At 38.7% G+C, this 15,000-nt stretch overlaps 2 protein-coding genes across 2 annotated transcripts; one reads left to right on the top strand and one right to left on the bottom strand.

Annotated features, from left to right (window-relative positions):
* Positions 1 to 582: 582 nt before the first annotated feature.
* On the top strand, positions 583 to 7,487 carry LOC137985367 (EH domain-containing protein 1-like). Its single transcript, XM_068832952.1, has 2 exons — positions 583 to 1,643; positions 3,184 to 7,487. Exons 1-2 carry the CDS (start codon positions 732 to 734, stop codon positions 3,898 to 3,900), a joined length of 1,629 nt encoding a protein of 542 aa, XP_068689053.1. The 5' UTR covers positions 583 to 731; the 3' UTR covers positions 3,901 to 7,487.
* LOC137985365 (uncharacterized) lies at positions 5,021 to 13,623 on the bottom strand. The gene is made up of 7 exons (XM_068832947.1): positions 13,287 to 13,623; positions 11,775 to 11,867; positions 9,460 to 10,838; positions 9,061 to 9,314; positions 7,563 to 8,387; positions 7,014 to 7,128; positions 5,021 to 6,018 (listed from the first exon to the last, which is right to left on the bottom strand). Exons 1-7 carry the CDS (start codon positions 13,582 to 13,584, stop codon positions 6,001 to 6,003), a joined length of 2,982 nt encoding a protein of 993 aa, XP_068689048.1. The 5' UTR covers positions 13,585 to 13,623; the 3' UTR covers positions 5,021 to 6,000.
* Between the last annotated feature and the right edge of the window lie 1,377 nt (positions 13,624 to 15,000).

Genomic DNA, 15,000 nt, shown 5'->3' with positions numbered 1-15,000 from the left:
TTAGGGAAAACGTCGTCAGTTTTCATTGAATTAAGTGCAACAATTTAGAATTTAGAGACTGAACTGTCCAATTCTCTACGCCAAAAGTTAAGGCCGTCGCGTTTGAAAGATGATGACGGTTTTTATACCTTTGCAGCCATTTCTTTCTTCCATTTTTTCCTCCATAACCAACCCTGACCGATATTTCGCAAATGAAAGCACGCGCATTGAAAATCCCCTTGAGTCAAAAATATCAAAATGTCGAGCTCTTGAGTAGCAGTTCTCAAGGGAAGGGGCTTGGAAAGGGCTTTTGAAGGATGCTCTTGAAGAGTCGAATTGAAAAACAACCCAACAAACTCATGAAGAGCAAGCAAACTCCTTGTTAAAGCCAACAAAGAGATGAATTCTTCAAGCGAAATGATGCTCACCGGGGCATCGCCAAGCTAAATGATTTCCTGGCTTATCTCGGTATTTTTACTTTGTAAAAACGAAGGAAAAAATGTCTTTTTACATCGTGTCAAAATTTAGTTAATTACGTAGTTATCATTTTCTAAATATAGGTTTCGAACGTGACGTCATTATCAAAATTTCCACGAGCACATTAAGCGCATGCGCAGATGCATGGAAGGAGTCTGTCACACCTATATGAGAGCAAATGAAACAAATGAAAGAAGAATTCCTCGTGGCTGCCCAGTTATTGTGATTCTTTCAAGTCACTAGCTTTGACCTTAGGCCTCAGCCGATTCTTCAAGATGTTTTCGTGGATGAAAAAGAATGACGCTCAAAGAAACCCTCAAGTTTTCAACTCCGTGGTTGACGGCCTGAGGAAGTTGTATTTCAAGACTTTAAAACCGCTTGAAGAAGCTTACCTTTTCAATGAATTTCATTCACCGGTTATGTCTGATCCTGACTTTGTTGCAAAGCCGATGGTTTTGCTTGTTGGTCAGTATTCTACTGGCAAGACAACGTTCATTCGATATCTGCTGGAGCGAGAATTTCCGGGCTTGCGAATTGGTCCCGAACCGACAACCGATAGCTTCATAGCTGTTATGCATGGCGAGAACGAACAAGTTGTCCCTGGAAATGCCTTGATTGTGGACCCATCGAAGCCTTTTCGCTCCCTCAGTTCATTTGGCAATGCGTTTCTCAACAGATTTTGCTGTTCCGAGCTTCCAAGCCCTGTCCTTGAGAGCATATCAATTGTCGACACACCTGGGATATTATCAGGAGAAAAGCAAAGTGTCGCTAGAGGATATGATTTCACTGGCATTCTCAAATGGTTTGCTGAACGCTGCGATCGAATAATTCTGCTATTCGATGCACACAAACTGGACATTTCTGACGAGTTTCAGCGTGGGATCGAAGTGCTTCGCGACTATGATGATAAAATCAGGATCGTTCTCAACAAGGCTGATATGGTGACGACTCAACAGCTGATGCGAGTCTATGGAGCTTTGATGTGGTCCTTAGGGAAAGTCATAAATACACCTGAAGTTGCCCGTGTCTATATTGGTTCTTTTTGGGACCAGCCGCTTCAAAATGATGAAAATCGAAAGCTTTTTGAGTATGAAGCTAACGATCTTTTCACTGATATCCAAACCTTGCCTAGGAATGCTGCCTTACGAAAGTTAAATGATTTTATTAAAAGAGCTCGATTAGCAAAGGTAAGTAGTAATATTGACTACCACTTAACCTTTATCGTTGAATTTATCTTGAACAACGTCAGCATAAATTTCACACTGGTCACACAGGCAACTAAGTGCCAATTGGGAAGAGCCAAGGAAATGCGGACTTTGGATTTAATAATTTCATTCTAATAAGTTAAATGAGTAATTTAACCCTTTTACTGCCAAGTGACACTTATTTCACTGTCTAATGCCAGATGATTTGATTTTACTTCTCAATGGGGGACCTCTTGGGGTTAAAACACTACATGTATTGTGGGCCCATGGATCAAAAAAATGACCCTTGGGGTCAAACCCATTGACCCCTGGGGGTGAGACTAAGATATTTTACTCTGTCTAATGCCAGACCATTTTACTTATCAACTGAGGGCATCCTAGGGCACATGAGTAGTCAATTGGTTTACCAGTCAAAAACCATGTTTAGTTAGGAAGACCTTAGACAGCAACGACCTGAACCAGGTTGCTGACCAGCGGTTTTCGTTAAAACGATGGTTTGCTGGGGGTGCTCAGTCTCGCGGGCTCAGAAAACCTGGTTGTGGTCATTGTTATTTAAGGTTTGCCCCCTCTGTAGACCAGTTCACGCTTTTTAGTGCATCATGGGGTAATCATGGCAACATGGCAGGAAATTCAAAGGCTTGTGTGGGAATTCAAAGCAAAATAAACTGTACACAACTTTACTTTATAGAATTTCGCCTTCATAAACCAAGCAAATAAGTCCGAGTTAAACAACTGAGATGAACTGGACTTGGTATCTATTCTTTGAAATTCTTAAACATTGCTTTTTTTTTGTCTCCATACACTCTCTGTAATTTTGTTCCTTTGGAATTACAGGAAATGTATGGCAGAAACTTTGTTTAATAAAATAATTTCTACAATAGACATTCTCTCCAACTTTCTTCTGCTGGGTGTTTGAGCTCATATCTTCTGTTTTAGAAAATAAAAAAACCCCAAAATTCCATATCATGAGTACTTTTAATCATTTCCACACAAATGTTTGAGTTTTTTCTTTGTCTTGCCCTGATTACCCATGATGCACTTGAGAGCATGAACATTGACTCCTGGGAGTGACACTTCGCAGATTTTACTCTGTCTAACACCTGGGATGACATGGTGGTTATTGCACTCGCTTCATACCAATGTGACCGGGGTTTGATTCCAAATTCTTAGCCATGTGGGTTAAGTTTGTTGTTGGTTCTTTAGTGGTTTTTCTCCCAGTTCTCTGGATTTCCCCTCTCCTCAAAAACCAACATCTCTAAATTTCAAAATGCCATTTCAAAATATCAAATACTCAGCTTGATAGTGAGGACAAAAACAATACAAACACGTTGGAATGAATGTGAAAAATATTTACATATCATACTCTTTCCTTTGTCTTTGTCCTCTAAACCTCTCTTTCAAGCTGAATTTTCATATATTGAAAAAGGCGAATTCAATCAGATGACCAAAAGTATGTTAGGCCAGCATTTGAAATGAAGACTAAGGTGCTTCAATTGTTTATGATCTTTTCTTTTCATTAAAGGTCCATGCTTACGTCATTGCTGAACTGAAAAACCAAATGCCAGCAGTTTTTGGCAAAGAGAAAAAGAAGGAGCAACTTCTTAAAAACCTCTCTGAGGTGTACATGAAGATACAAAAAGAGCAGAATATCTCTCCAGGTGACTTTCCCTCTGTGGTGAAATTTAAGGAGCAACTGCGTAAGTATGATTTCTCCAAGTTCCATCCCATAAGAACAAAGTTGATTGAATCACTTGACCGTATGCTGGCTAACGATATTCCACGTCTAATGGGGATGATTCCTTTGGAGGCGGATTCTAATTATGGGCAACAGGCTGCTGTGAAGGGAGGAGCGTTTACTGTCAGCCATTCTACCAATAATCCATTTGCCTCTGGTGCCTGCCAAGGCCTGGCTTTAGGTTCCGAGACAGATGCTTGGGTTGTGGAAGAATTCAAAGATGAGTATGACAGGTTATTCAAGAGCCTTGGCCCCAAGAATGGAAAGATCAGTGGTGCAGTGGCAAAGAAAGAAATGGTCAAGTCAAAACTGCAGAACACAGTGTTAGGAAAGATATGGACACTGTCAGACATTGATCGGGATGGGCAGTTAGACGAAGAGGAGTTTGCACTGGCTATGTACTTGATTAAAGTCAAGTTGAATGAAGATGATGACTTACCCGATGAACTTCCCACACATCTGATTCCACCATCAAAGCGTGTTACCAATGGGATCGATGACTAAAATACTGCAACAATTTAAATCTGCATAAAAGCTACTTAAACAATCACCAGGGGTGAAGTAAATAGTTACTTCCAGGGACACCAATAGATTTGCCGACAGGGTCGCTACAGTGCTGTGTGTTTAACTGACTCATCAGGGTTAAATAATGCAAAAAAAATATTGCACAACTGGCATATTGGCCAACACACCTGTAACTGCAAGTTTAAAGCTCTAGTTGAAGAACTACTGAAATAATTAGGCATATATTGTTGGAAGTGACATCCAAATTCAAAATTCATTCAGGCAAGAGAGTTGTTGGGTTAAAGCTGCTGTAATAAATTTTGTGTCTTTTTAGGGTGGTTTTGTCATGGAGACACGTGTATAATGGCAAAATGGTAAATTAAACAGCAAGTGAGAGTGAGCCCTGTTGATTGATCTATCAGCAAAGGAATTGAAGAAATTTGACCCTGGGTATGTGTAGTGAAACCCTGGTTAAATTATACATCAAGTGCTCTTTACAAGAAAACCTGCTCCCTGTAAGGAAGGTATAATAATAAATTATTTATTATTATTGGTTATGTCTGTTAGCTTTAAAAAAAATCATGGTGGTGTTTGATGGGGTTTCACTATGTCTTGCCTATGATTTTCCACAAAATGCTGATTCGTGATAACGCCTGACATAAACAGTGGCTATTCTTGTTTTATCTGATTTAAGTTTCCTTAGTTGTAGCGTAGCAACAACATTACCAAATTATTTTGTTGTAACAGAAAGATAACGTTTAGAAGGTGTGATATTTTTTATTTGGGTAAGTGATCGCCTTAGAACAAAATTAATGATTAATAATTAAGTGTACAAGGGAGACATCTTTAATATTATATTTCACGTGGTATTGAAGGAGCCTATAGTTGTCCTTTCCACCTTAAACAGGTGGGACCTAGATGTTGTTAACCATTTCATGCCCAAGGGGGGCCCCATTGACGGGTAAGATCAGGCGGCGTTAGACAGAATGAACTCTACAAGTGTCACAGAGAATTACAGTGCATTTAATGTTTAATTTGCTATATAGGAGAACAAAAGCACAAAACAAGTTTACAGATATTTTTGATCAACAGCTTTTACCTTAAGTTTCTGTAAGAAAGCAAGTGGCCTTTAATTGGGGTTTGTAAGAAGGGTAATTTTCAAGGCAAAACTTTTTGCACGGAATAGAAGAATATGTAGAGTGTTACAACCAGGTTTATTTTGCTATCGTAAAATAACTTATTGTATTTTATGCCATTTTGATCCATCACTAGTAAGTTTCCAAGGTTAGGTACAAAAGTTAATAAACTCCTTTGTGACCATAAACTGAAACAATTTTATTTCTGTTTTGTTTTCTTGATCTAGCCTATAAAATTAATGGCAGGTCTGCAACTCCAAATTCTGCAGGCTTAAATGTAAAGACTAAGGTATTAATTATTTTTATAGCCATAGACTTTGGGCAGATAATGATAAATTGCTCCAACTTGTCCTTGGCATCATGAAAACTTATTTAAGTCATAATGTCTTTCAACAAATCATTGGAAGGACAGTTCAACAAGTTTTCCTTAGTAACAAACCAAGCATTGTGGAATCAGTATCTTTTCTTTGGTGTTAGAGCTTCCACTCTGCGTCAATCTACTTTTACAGTATATTCAAATTGACTGAATTTGCACTCACATCAGTTTTCAGTATTGAAAAAAACCAAGTGTGAACCCAACACCGAATACATTTTATTTTGAATAAACAGGATTTTTTTTGTCTATGAAGTTTGCGTATACAATGAAACAAAAATAACTTCAACAACTTTTAGGTCAGAGTCCACTTTCTTGTTGGTCGATTTTACTATAGGTGGTTTCTAACTTTTTTGTTGATTCAGAGGGCATTTAATTCTATTCTTTTAGAGACAAGGAAAATATAACCATCAACTCCAAACTGAAATTTTCAAAATTCTTGTCTTAGTTGCCATAATTTTTCCAGCTTGCCACTTGTAACCTCAAAAAGCCTAAGTAATGTGCATTTAAGTAATTCTTTGCCAGTACCATCACTTGTTTGTTGCAAAGCACGAGCAGAGGAGACTTGTTGAAAATCCACCATACTAGAACTCATGGCATCTTGTTTTCCTGAAACACATAGATATGTTTAAAAGAAAGAAAGTTGGAACTTTCAAATTCCCCTACATAAATGGCGACTCAAGATTTGCAATAGTGTCATGTCATGCAGCACTTCCCACCGCCCCCCAGGATCCCATGCAACAATGATTGTGAGGGTTGTCAACCACTTGCAAGGTTTATATCGCATGCATCCCCAGACAGAAGGGCTGTACAACAGACTTTTCTAATCAGAGAATGGCCATGGATACAGGAAGATCATGAGTACAGATTCATGTATCCAACAAGATATTACATCAGTACAAGTTAGTTTGTTTCCTCTGATTGGAAAAGATGGCTTCCAACGAATAATGGATGACATGACCTCATCAGACACCGTACAATAAAGGCTTGAAAATTGTAGCCTTCTCTGAATTAGTTTGGTTGAAATTCAAGCAAGATCTTCTACTTATTTGTCTCAGGGTGACATGGTCTCTCCAGCTGATAATAAGCCAAAGGTTATTTAAGGCTGGGCAATAGGGGATGTACATTAAGAATAATAGAGAGCTTTAGATTCTAGTACGAGAACGCCTACGAGTACAAGATTTTCTCATAAGACAACAGTGAGCGCACGCAAACCAGCATCATTTTCGCGGTCAAAATGATGCCGTCGTCATTTTAGTACGAGGTTTTGCAAAAATGTCGTCGAATCAAAACAAGTCAACAACATAGTAGCAGTTAAATTGGCATTTTTTGATGAGCAAAAAGGCTCAGTTACAAGCAATAAGAATAGCTGAGCAACCTATACTGCTAACAAAGAGTAAGATTAAGCGTACGGGTTATAAATTTCCTTTCCCTAAAAACGGGCAGTCAAAACTCGTAGTCGTCCTCATCCTCGTGCTCGTCGTAGAATCTAAAGCTCTCTAATGTCTCACGGAAGCACCTCCTTCATTGAGGAGGTGCTCCTTGAGACAGTACACAAGCTAGGGGCCAATAAATTACTTAACTTCATATTAATTTATGCTCACCTTGAGCTCAACTGTTTCCTCAACACACTTGACAACATCAAGTATCTGCATTCCCTTGAAACCAGCTGCACCACAAGCTGCTTTGGCTTTCTTTAAATAAACTATCAACTCCTGCCTGGATAAAACGGTAACCACCAAGGAGATCAGTTACACTGATTACTGTAAAACCAATGATTTCAAGGTCCCCCCATTCCTTAGGGAAGCTCGTCAGAAAACAATGTTTTGACAGTCTTTGTCAGTACCAGTGTGGCCTACTAAGATTCAAATCCAGGAGGTGACCATGGTTGTACTGTGTAGTTGAGTCTCCTAAGAATTGACACTTTGAGATTTTACTCTGTCTAGCGTCAGATGATTTTATCTGTCAATGAAGGACGGCTCAGAGGTTAAAAAGTTAACAATGATGACAACAACAACAACAATAATAATCGCCATCATCACTTCATTAAAATCAAATAATAAATCAGTGTGTGTGTTTCTTGGGTCTATATATGATATGCTTTTATATGAATCTCGCCTAACCCTAACCTGGCCACACAAAATTACCCTCACCTGTCTTTGCTGGGAAACCTCTTCTGCAGAGCAACCATCAGCTTGTCAAAAGAAGAAAACTTCCCTGCTGGTGCTGACAGTGGAGTTGTCTGTTGACAAGGTATTTCCCCCTCTGGCACTGGCTCTGTGTTCAGACCAGGGGGGCGACACACAGACCTTGAATTCTTGACCTGAGGTACACTTCTTGGGGTTTGCAGTTGATTGGACCAGTACTGAGTGAAAACCTCCAATGGCACAGAAGGGAAAGGATGTGGTTGACTAGGGAGGGTGGAGGGATAACTCAGAAGGGAAGCTTGCTGTGCACTTGAGCCTTCTGCTACACGTTGCACTTTAGCATTGTTGTCGACATTACAAAAAGCATCTTGTTGAAGTGTTTGAGGACAAGAAGAGGTAAATTTATTGGTCCCACCAGTTGTGTTATCCTCATCAACTACATGATACTGACATTCTCCATTACTTTCTCCCACCTTGCTAACAAGTGTGCTATCCCTACAATTGGTATCATCCTCCAATGATACTTGTGATGTAGAATCAATTGAAACACTTCCTGTATCAATGGAATGCATCTTAGGATCGGAAAACACATGGCCAATAGATTCTCTTTTTATACAATCATCCAAATCAATTTCACACAGTTGACTGATGCTTCCACTCTTTATGTTTTTAGTGTTTTTTTGCTTTTTCAAGGGGCTCTTTGATTTTTTTCTTGCGATAACTGTCCAACCATTGTCATCATCATCATCATCATCATCATCATCATTCTGCACCTTGTTCCTATTATCCACGTTGCCTTCCAAGTTCTCTGTGTCTTGTTCCTTCACGCTGCTTAAGAAAAAAAATCAATATTATTGAATTTTGGTTGATTTGTGACTACTGTCAAATGCACCACAATATCAAAATATCAATAATACTAGTTCCTTCCCTGATCAACATACATTTAGCTATCCATTCTTCAGTGACTACGGTCTTACATGAAATTTGGTTAGGGTTGGTGCAATGGTGAGAGGTCTTGCCTGACCACCAATGTGGTCTGGGATTGATTTCCATACTTACTGCCATATCTGGGTTGACTTTGTTGCCTCTCAACTCTGCAAAGAGAGGTTTTCCTACGGTAACTCCAGTTTTTCCCTCTCATGCAGAACCATCATTTTTATTTGTCCTGCTTTAGTTTGATTTCATTTTATTTACAGTAGGAAAGTACAACAGTCAGTTGAGGTTTAATGGGGAAAATGTTACTGCCATTGTTTTCATCTTCATGATCATGAGTAGTATCATTGACAACTGTCTATGACCAGTTAGTGATGATGGGAGGAAGTTAATTTTATGCCTTCTGGAATGCAATGATTCTGTACTTCCCCTTAGCTAAAAGTGAATTGCATCTTTTGGTGAATATGGTTCTATGAAGGTTCTGTGAAACAATTCCACAATGTTGTTATCACATTATTACTAACAACTGAAAACTAGATCATACTGTACATGCCAAACATGGTCTACAAACCAGGCTTTGCATTCCTGATTTTCTTGAACTTTAGATGAAGCCTGCTTCAGATCCTGTAGTTCTTCTTCTAAAACTTTGATTTTCGCTGTTTGTTCTTGTGCTATCTGCCTCAAACTCTCCACGACAACCTCCTTTATCTGCAAGTTGGCATGGCTTGCCTCTAGTTCCTCTTGTCTGGACTTCAGTTCTTTTGAAATTCGCTTGATTTCATTTTCTTTCAGTCTCCTGTTTGCTTTCAACTCTTTCTTCAGTTCCTGAAGATGTATACCAAAAGCCCATTACAACAAAAATAGCTAAATACACGTACTACAAAAGATTGGCTGTGGTTGCATTGATTTTGCCAAAACATTAAAATTTAACTCATCTTCATCAGTGAGAATGGCAACAATGTAATCATACCTCGCATTCCTTTAATTTAGTATTCAGCTCTTCTTTAATTTCATCCATCACTCTTTTGTGGTTATGCCTTAAACTGAGTAGCAAATCTTTCTTATCCTGAAGGTCTGCACCCAATTTTTCTGCGTTTTTACTTTCACTTAAGTATAAATCTTTGTAGCACAATGCTGCTTCAGCTTCCACCTTATTATCATCATCAAGTTTCCACAGCAAATGCTCTTCCTGAAAGGCTTCCTTTGTAGCACTAACTTGCACCCCTGTACTTAATCTTGAAATCTCAGAATCTTTGTCTTGTGTTTGGGTGTGACAATCCACATGGACGGCAACTTCAGTTTGGGTGCTGGCCTCAGCAGAAGCACTGGCAAATGGTGCAACTAAACCGCAGGCATTAGCAACAGATTTAGCAATAGCTGATGTTTCCTTATGTTTTATTCCAATTCTTTCTGTGGCTTCCTGAAAGGCATCACTCTTCCTATCTAAACAGTTCTGCACCATGATAGGCCATTTGTCGACAAACTGAGAAGATGACTGATCATCACTATCACAACTTGAGAGAGAAGAATAAGATGGAGATGGTGCTGATGTAGTTCCTACTTTAATGCCATTCATCCAGGCAAGCTCTTGAAACCTAAGAATCTGTGGATCTCTTTCTGCATCCAAGTAACACTCATTTTGTTGTGAACTCTCACCAGATCCCGAATCAAAGTATTCTGGACAAGAATTACTGGATATCTTTCTTCCATTTGTATCCACTTCACCTCCACCCACTTTGATTCCATTCAACCGTGCCATTTCTTGAAATCTGGCAATTTTCAGATCTTGTTCAGTTAAGTCAAGAGCCTCAGTGACAACTTTGGCTTTGTTCACTTCTGACACTGACACACTATCACCAGCATCCACACTCGAATAATAATCATTGAAATTAATTTCATTTGAAACCTTGATTCCCTTTTGACTTGCAATTTTCTGAAATGCTGCAATTTGTGAATCTTCAATCGTTGTTTTATTTGTAGCCTTGGAGACATGATCATTAATTGCTGGCAATCTTTCACATGGCTTAGAATCAACCACACAGTAGTTACTGTTAACACAAATTGCTTCTTCAAAATCACCAGACTGATTACTGCAGCAGCTGCTTCTCTTTACTAAATCAGTGGAATCTTTCACCTTGATATCACTCTTTCCAGCTTTTTTTTCCAAATAATCACCATTTGCCATGTTGACATCCATTTCATTTTGCACCTCTGCTACAAAGATTTCTGCAAATTTTTCAATTTCAGAAACATCCTCCTCTGTATCAACAGTTGGTTCCTTATTAACAGCTGACAACATTCCTTTTGAATCATCGTCAGTGCTGATAGACTCTGTTTCATGGTTGGAACCTTTGGGTAATGCAAAATAGGGGAATACCGTAGGTTAATCAGGCAATAAAATGCAAATGAAGGAAAAGAGCAAGAGATTGCAAAATGACCAAGATTACAATCACTCTAAAAACTGATATCCTCACCTGACACTATGACCAGCATTGTTCAAAAACAAAAATATTATTGACACTGAAACGTCATTTTTTTATGTGCTTTGATTTTCTACCATACATTGTCTAAATTCCCAGTCAAAAAAATAATTTTCAATGTTGATGGAAGATAACAAAACTATGCAAAATGCAATAATTATATCAAAAATTGCTGACACCATATGGCTGAAAATTTACCTTAAAATCAAATATCACTTTTAAAAAATTTCAGAAAAATCTAAAATCCCTTCTAGCCAAAACCTGCTTTTTGCTTTGAGGACAAGACCTTAATCAACCCTTCTAAAATTATTATTGTCTGTGACAACAATCTGACATGGGATAACATGTAGGGTGGGAGTTATTATCTGCAAGCTCCTCCCGTACGAACAGTGCAACGCTCTTGCAGCGCTGCGCAACTTCATATTTTAGGTTGCACAGTGCTTATGCGTCTTTTATGCGACGTTCATGCGTTGACCAAGCTTCAGAAGCAGAATTTCAAGCCCTGCAGATAGGTTGCAATGCTTAACAACTAAAAAGCAATGGTAAAGCAGCGCTAAAATGTTGTTTGTTTCAAGTGCAGCATGTGCACGGCCCCGCTGCAGCGATTAAGTGACTTTGAGATGTCTTACACACAGTCATTTTTCGAAACTGCCGCAGTGCTATCGATGCAGCCATCATGCAACCTTTCTGCAGATACAAGGGCAGCGCTGGTCAGTCACTAAAGCAGCGCTGCGTTAAGGTCCTTTGTTTCGTACGAGCTGACACAAAAATTTTAATAATTTTATTAAAATAATTTTTTTATTACCTGCTTGGTACACAGTTATCCCATTCCTCTGAGCAATCTTTTTAAATTCCTCAAGCGAGTTACTTGCAGTTTGCTTAGCTACATGTACCCCACCTGAAAAGAAAAACCAAACAGATTTGCATGTTTGTGTTTCGTGTGTAACATACACACATATAATCTTTATAACCCACTGACACCTCCTAGGACACCTCCAGTTGATGAGTAAAATTGTCTGGCGCAAGACGGAGTAAAATCTGTAAAGTCTCACTCCCAGAGGTCAATGGGTTAAAAGCTCCAGAATGGTAGATTCAGAATGGTCAAAGGTAGCAATAATATTAATTAATTGAACAGTTTATCAAGTCTGGAACAATAAGACTGACCAAGGAATAATATGGTGTTCAATCGTAAAGGAAGGCCTTTAAACAAGACAGCAAAGTAAAATAGCATTTTTTGCTTTTTTATTAAAGTGCACCTAAACTCAAATATTTTTAGTGTACAATATTGATCTCTCCACGGAAAGCAAACTTGTTTGATGATTCTTACCTCAAATTACGCTTTTTTATCTGCCGGGCAATAAGCGCAAAGTTATCAAAACTAGCAGTAATTTGGACCCACGACCGTGATGTGAGAGGCATGGGTCTATTCTCGATTTTACGTCACAAACTGCTTTGCAATGCAAAATTTCTTTGAAAATAGGAATGCAAAGCAGTTTGTGACGTAAAATCGAGAATAGACCCATGCCTCTCGCATCACGGTCGTGGGTCCAAATTACTGCTAGTTCTGCGAAGTTTACGTGGCTTGCACGGCACAGAAAAAGCGAAATTGTGCGTAACAATGCTGGCATATGTTTGTTTTGGATGGGGAGATTTACATTAGGAACAAAAAATATTTAGGTTTAGGTGCACTTTAATTCACAAGAGGACTCTGTCATAGAATGCAGCGCCGAACTTCAGTATTGCATTACACAAGTCATGTTACATTACATACCACATGTATTTCAGTGCATCACATCATTGCCAAATACATGGGTTATTGACCAAGCGTGAGGTCAAGATGGCTGGATATAATTGGACAAGTTCTTTTTTTGCACATTTTCATCTCAGCCCATAAACATGCAAAAAAAGAGCAAGGCCAATATCCAGCCATCTTGACTGAACAAGCTTTCAATAAAGGATTTATTTTATGGGATAAAACACCAAAAAATGATCTCTGATCTTGCAGTACCAAGGGAGAAATCCCGAGTGGGCAAGATAGCTTCATCCTGCCTGCTCGGGTTGCCAACCACAGCGCGGGATTTGGTTCATCTTGCCCGCTCATGGAGCTAGTCGTATAATAAAAGAACATATGAGTTTAGCATTGTGATGTTTTTGGCACACTTCTTGTTTATGAAGCTCGGAAGAAATAACAAATGATACATGTATTGGCTCTACAGTATGTTCTTCTGCATTTCCTAATTTTTTGACGGTCTCTGACCCATGAATGACAGGTTACACATTAAAGTAATGACACCTGATATAACTATTCTTTTCATACCTATGTTTGGAACTGACCCAATTCGGATACCATTCTTCTGTGCCGCAAGCTCAAAGATAACCTCACTCAAAGTTTTATCATCGGTAGGACTTCCCAGTTGTTCTAGATCTCTTCTTGTCTTGCTTGTTGTTGGAGTAAATTTTGTATCAGGGGATGCATGGCCTGGAAATACAGGCATGTGGTAGCAGGTAGAGGGATTATAGGATCCAGTAAAACCAACTGGTGCATTTGATCTGACAACAACAGGTACAAATTTGGGAGTAGGATGAAATATGGGGAGAAACTGCTGATTCATCATCAATGTGCTCTGTGATGCAATGCTGTTGACAATCTGAAAATGTGAGAAAAAAATAGTTTTAAAATTAAAACTGTTAGGCATTCAGCGTATTGTATTAAAAGGGCTGCGAGCATAAACCATCTCAAGTTTTGATTTTTTCACAAAATTTATACCAAAATTATTTTGAGTGATCAGGGATGCATACTGCTACTTCTGTAAATAAAATGTACTTATTGACTGAGTATTCAGCAGCAAACACAAATGCTTCCTTCCCAGTTACAAAGCACACACACATGTACAATGTAGGGGTCATGTCATAATGCCAAATATTATTTGCAAATGCATGCTCATGAATACAAAAATATGGAGAGCAACAGGTTTAATAATAATGATGACCATGATTTCTGTCCTGACGTGTACAAATGTTTCTCAGATACAAAGATCTAAGAATTTTAAAAAATAAGGCATTGTTCATGGTCTGTTCTTTATTGAGAAGTTGCTCACAGTTTTGCTGCGATTTGATGAAAATTATAACCAAAAACCTCACTTAAGGTGGCTCAAACCAGTTTTAACACTTAAAAGAAAAAGCTCTGCAAAAACACCCCATATTTTGGCTTTAGCTGCTCACATCTCCAAAATGAACTCCGTGAACCCAATTTTTTATTTCTGAAATGTAATCAGCATGCCAGAATGAAACTTCTGGCAAACTCTAAAAAAGTTGTGTGGAGCGGATCCAGAGCCACCTTAACTAATTGAAAATTTGAGGTAGCTCTGAATCCACATAACACAATTTTTTTTAAACTTTGCAGAGAGTTTCATCTTGGCCTGCTGCTCACTTTTGTGCAATAAAAAATTGGGGTCACCAACTTCGCTTTTCAGATATGAGCAACTAAAGCCAAATGTAGCTAGGGTGTTTTCGCAAGGCTTTCCTTTTGCCATGGTAACTTGTTACGTCACAAAAATGACTGCACCTTGTTCAGCAATAATTGATGTTTCACATGGTACCACAACATTGCTGTTACGTGATAAAGTGTTGTAGTGTCAATTCTTCTTATAACAAGGTCTTTTGAAAGTGTTGAAACTGGTTTAAGCCACCTTAAGCGTCGTTTTTGTCGTTTTCTGCCCAATAAGGCCTGTATAAAGAACTCAAAGTAAAAAGCAAACGATTTGCGCAGTTTTTAATCAATGACACCTTGATAGCTTGAACGCGCCGTGCACAGTCTGACAGGAATATTTAAGAGAAATACCACTACAGCAGTTGAAAACCAGCCAAAGGGTAGTTTTTTTGCTTCGTAAAAGAAACATACAAGAATCTTATCTGTTCATAGTTCCTAATTTAAGCTTCAAGTTTGGCCAAAAGGTGGGAATGTCAGAAAAGGACGCGACGCCATGTACGTAAACTGGCGATCGTTTCACGCAAGCTAAGCATGAAAATAC

The sequence above is a fragment of the Montipora foliosa genome, chromosome 14, assembly GCF_036669935.1.
Source record: "Montipora foliosa isolate CH-2021 chromosome 14, ASM3666993v2, whole genome shotgun sequence".
Taxonomy (NCBI): domain Eukaryota; kingdom Metazoa; phylum Cnidaria; class Anthozoa; order Scleractinia; family Acroporidae; genus Montipora; species Montipora foliosa.
The sequence above is the reverse complement of the archived record's forward strand: the minus strand, read 5'-3'. Positions and strand labels throughout refer to the sequence as shown.

Bases quoted from the DNA above. Each gene is read 5' to 3' on its own strand.
- LOC137985367 (XM_068832952.1), top strand. From the start codon at position 732: ATGTTTTCGTGGATGAAAAAGAATGACGCTCAAAGAAACCCTCAAGTT. The intron at 1,644-3,183 runs GTAAGTAGTAAT...TTTTCATTAAAG, and splicing joins AAAGAGCTCGATTAGCAAAG to GTCCATGCTTACGTCATTGC.
- LOC137985365 (XM_068832947.1), bottom strand. From the start codon at position 13,584: ATGATGAATCAGCAGTTTCTCCCCATATTTCATCCTACTCCCAAATTT. The intron at 9,315-9,459 runs GTATGATTACAT...ATACATCTTCAG, and splicing joins CTAAATTAAAGGAATGCGAG to GAACTGAAGAAAGAGTTGAA. The intron at 8,388-9,060 runs GTTTGTAGACCA...TTTTTTCTTAAG, and splicing joins AATCAGGAATGCAAAGCCTG to CAGCGTGAAGGAACAAGACA.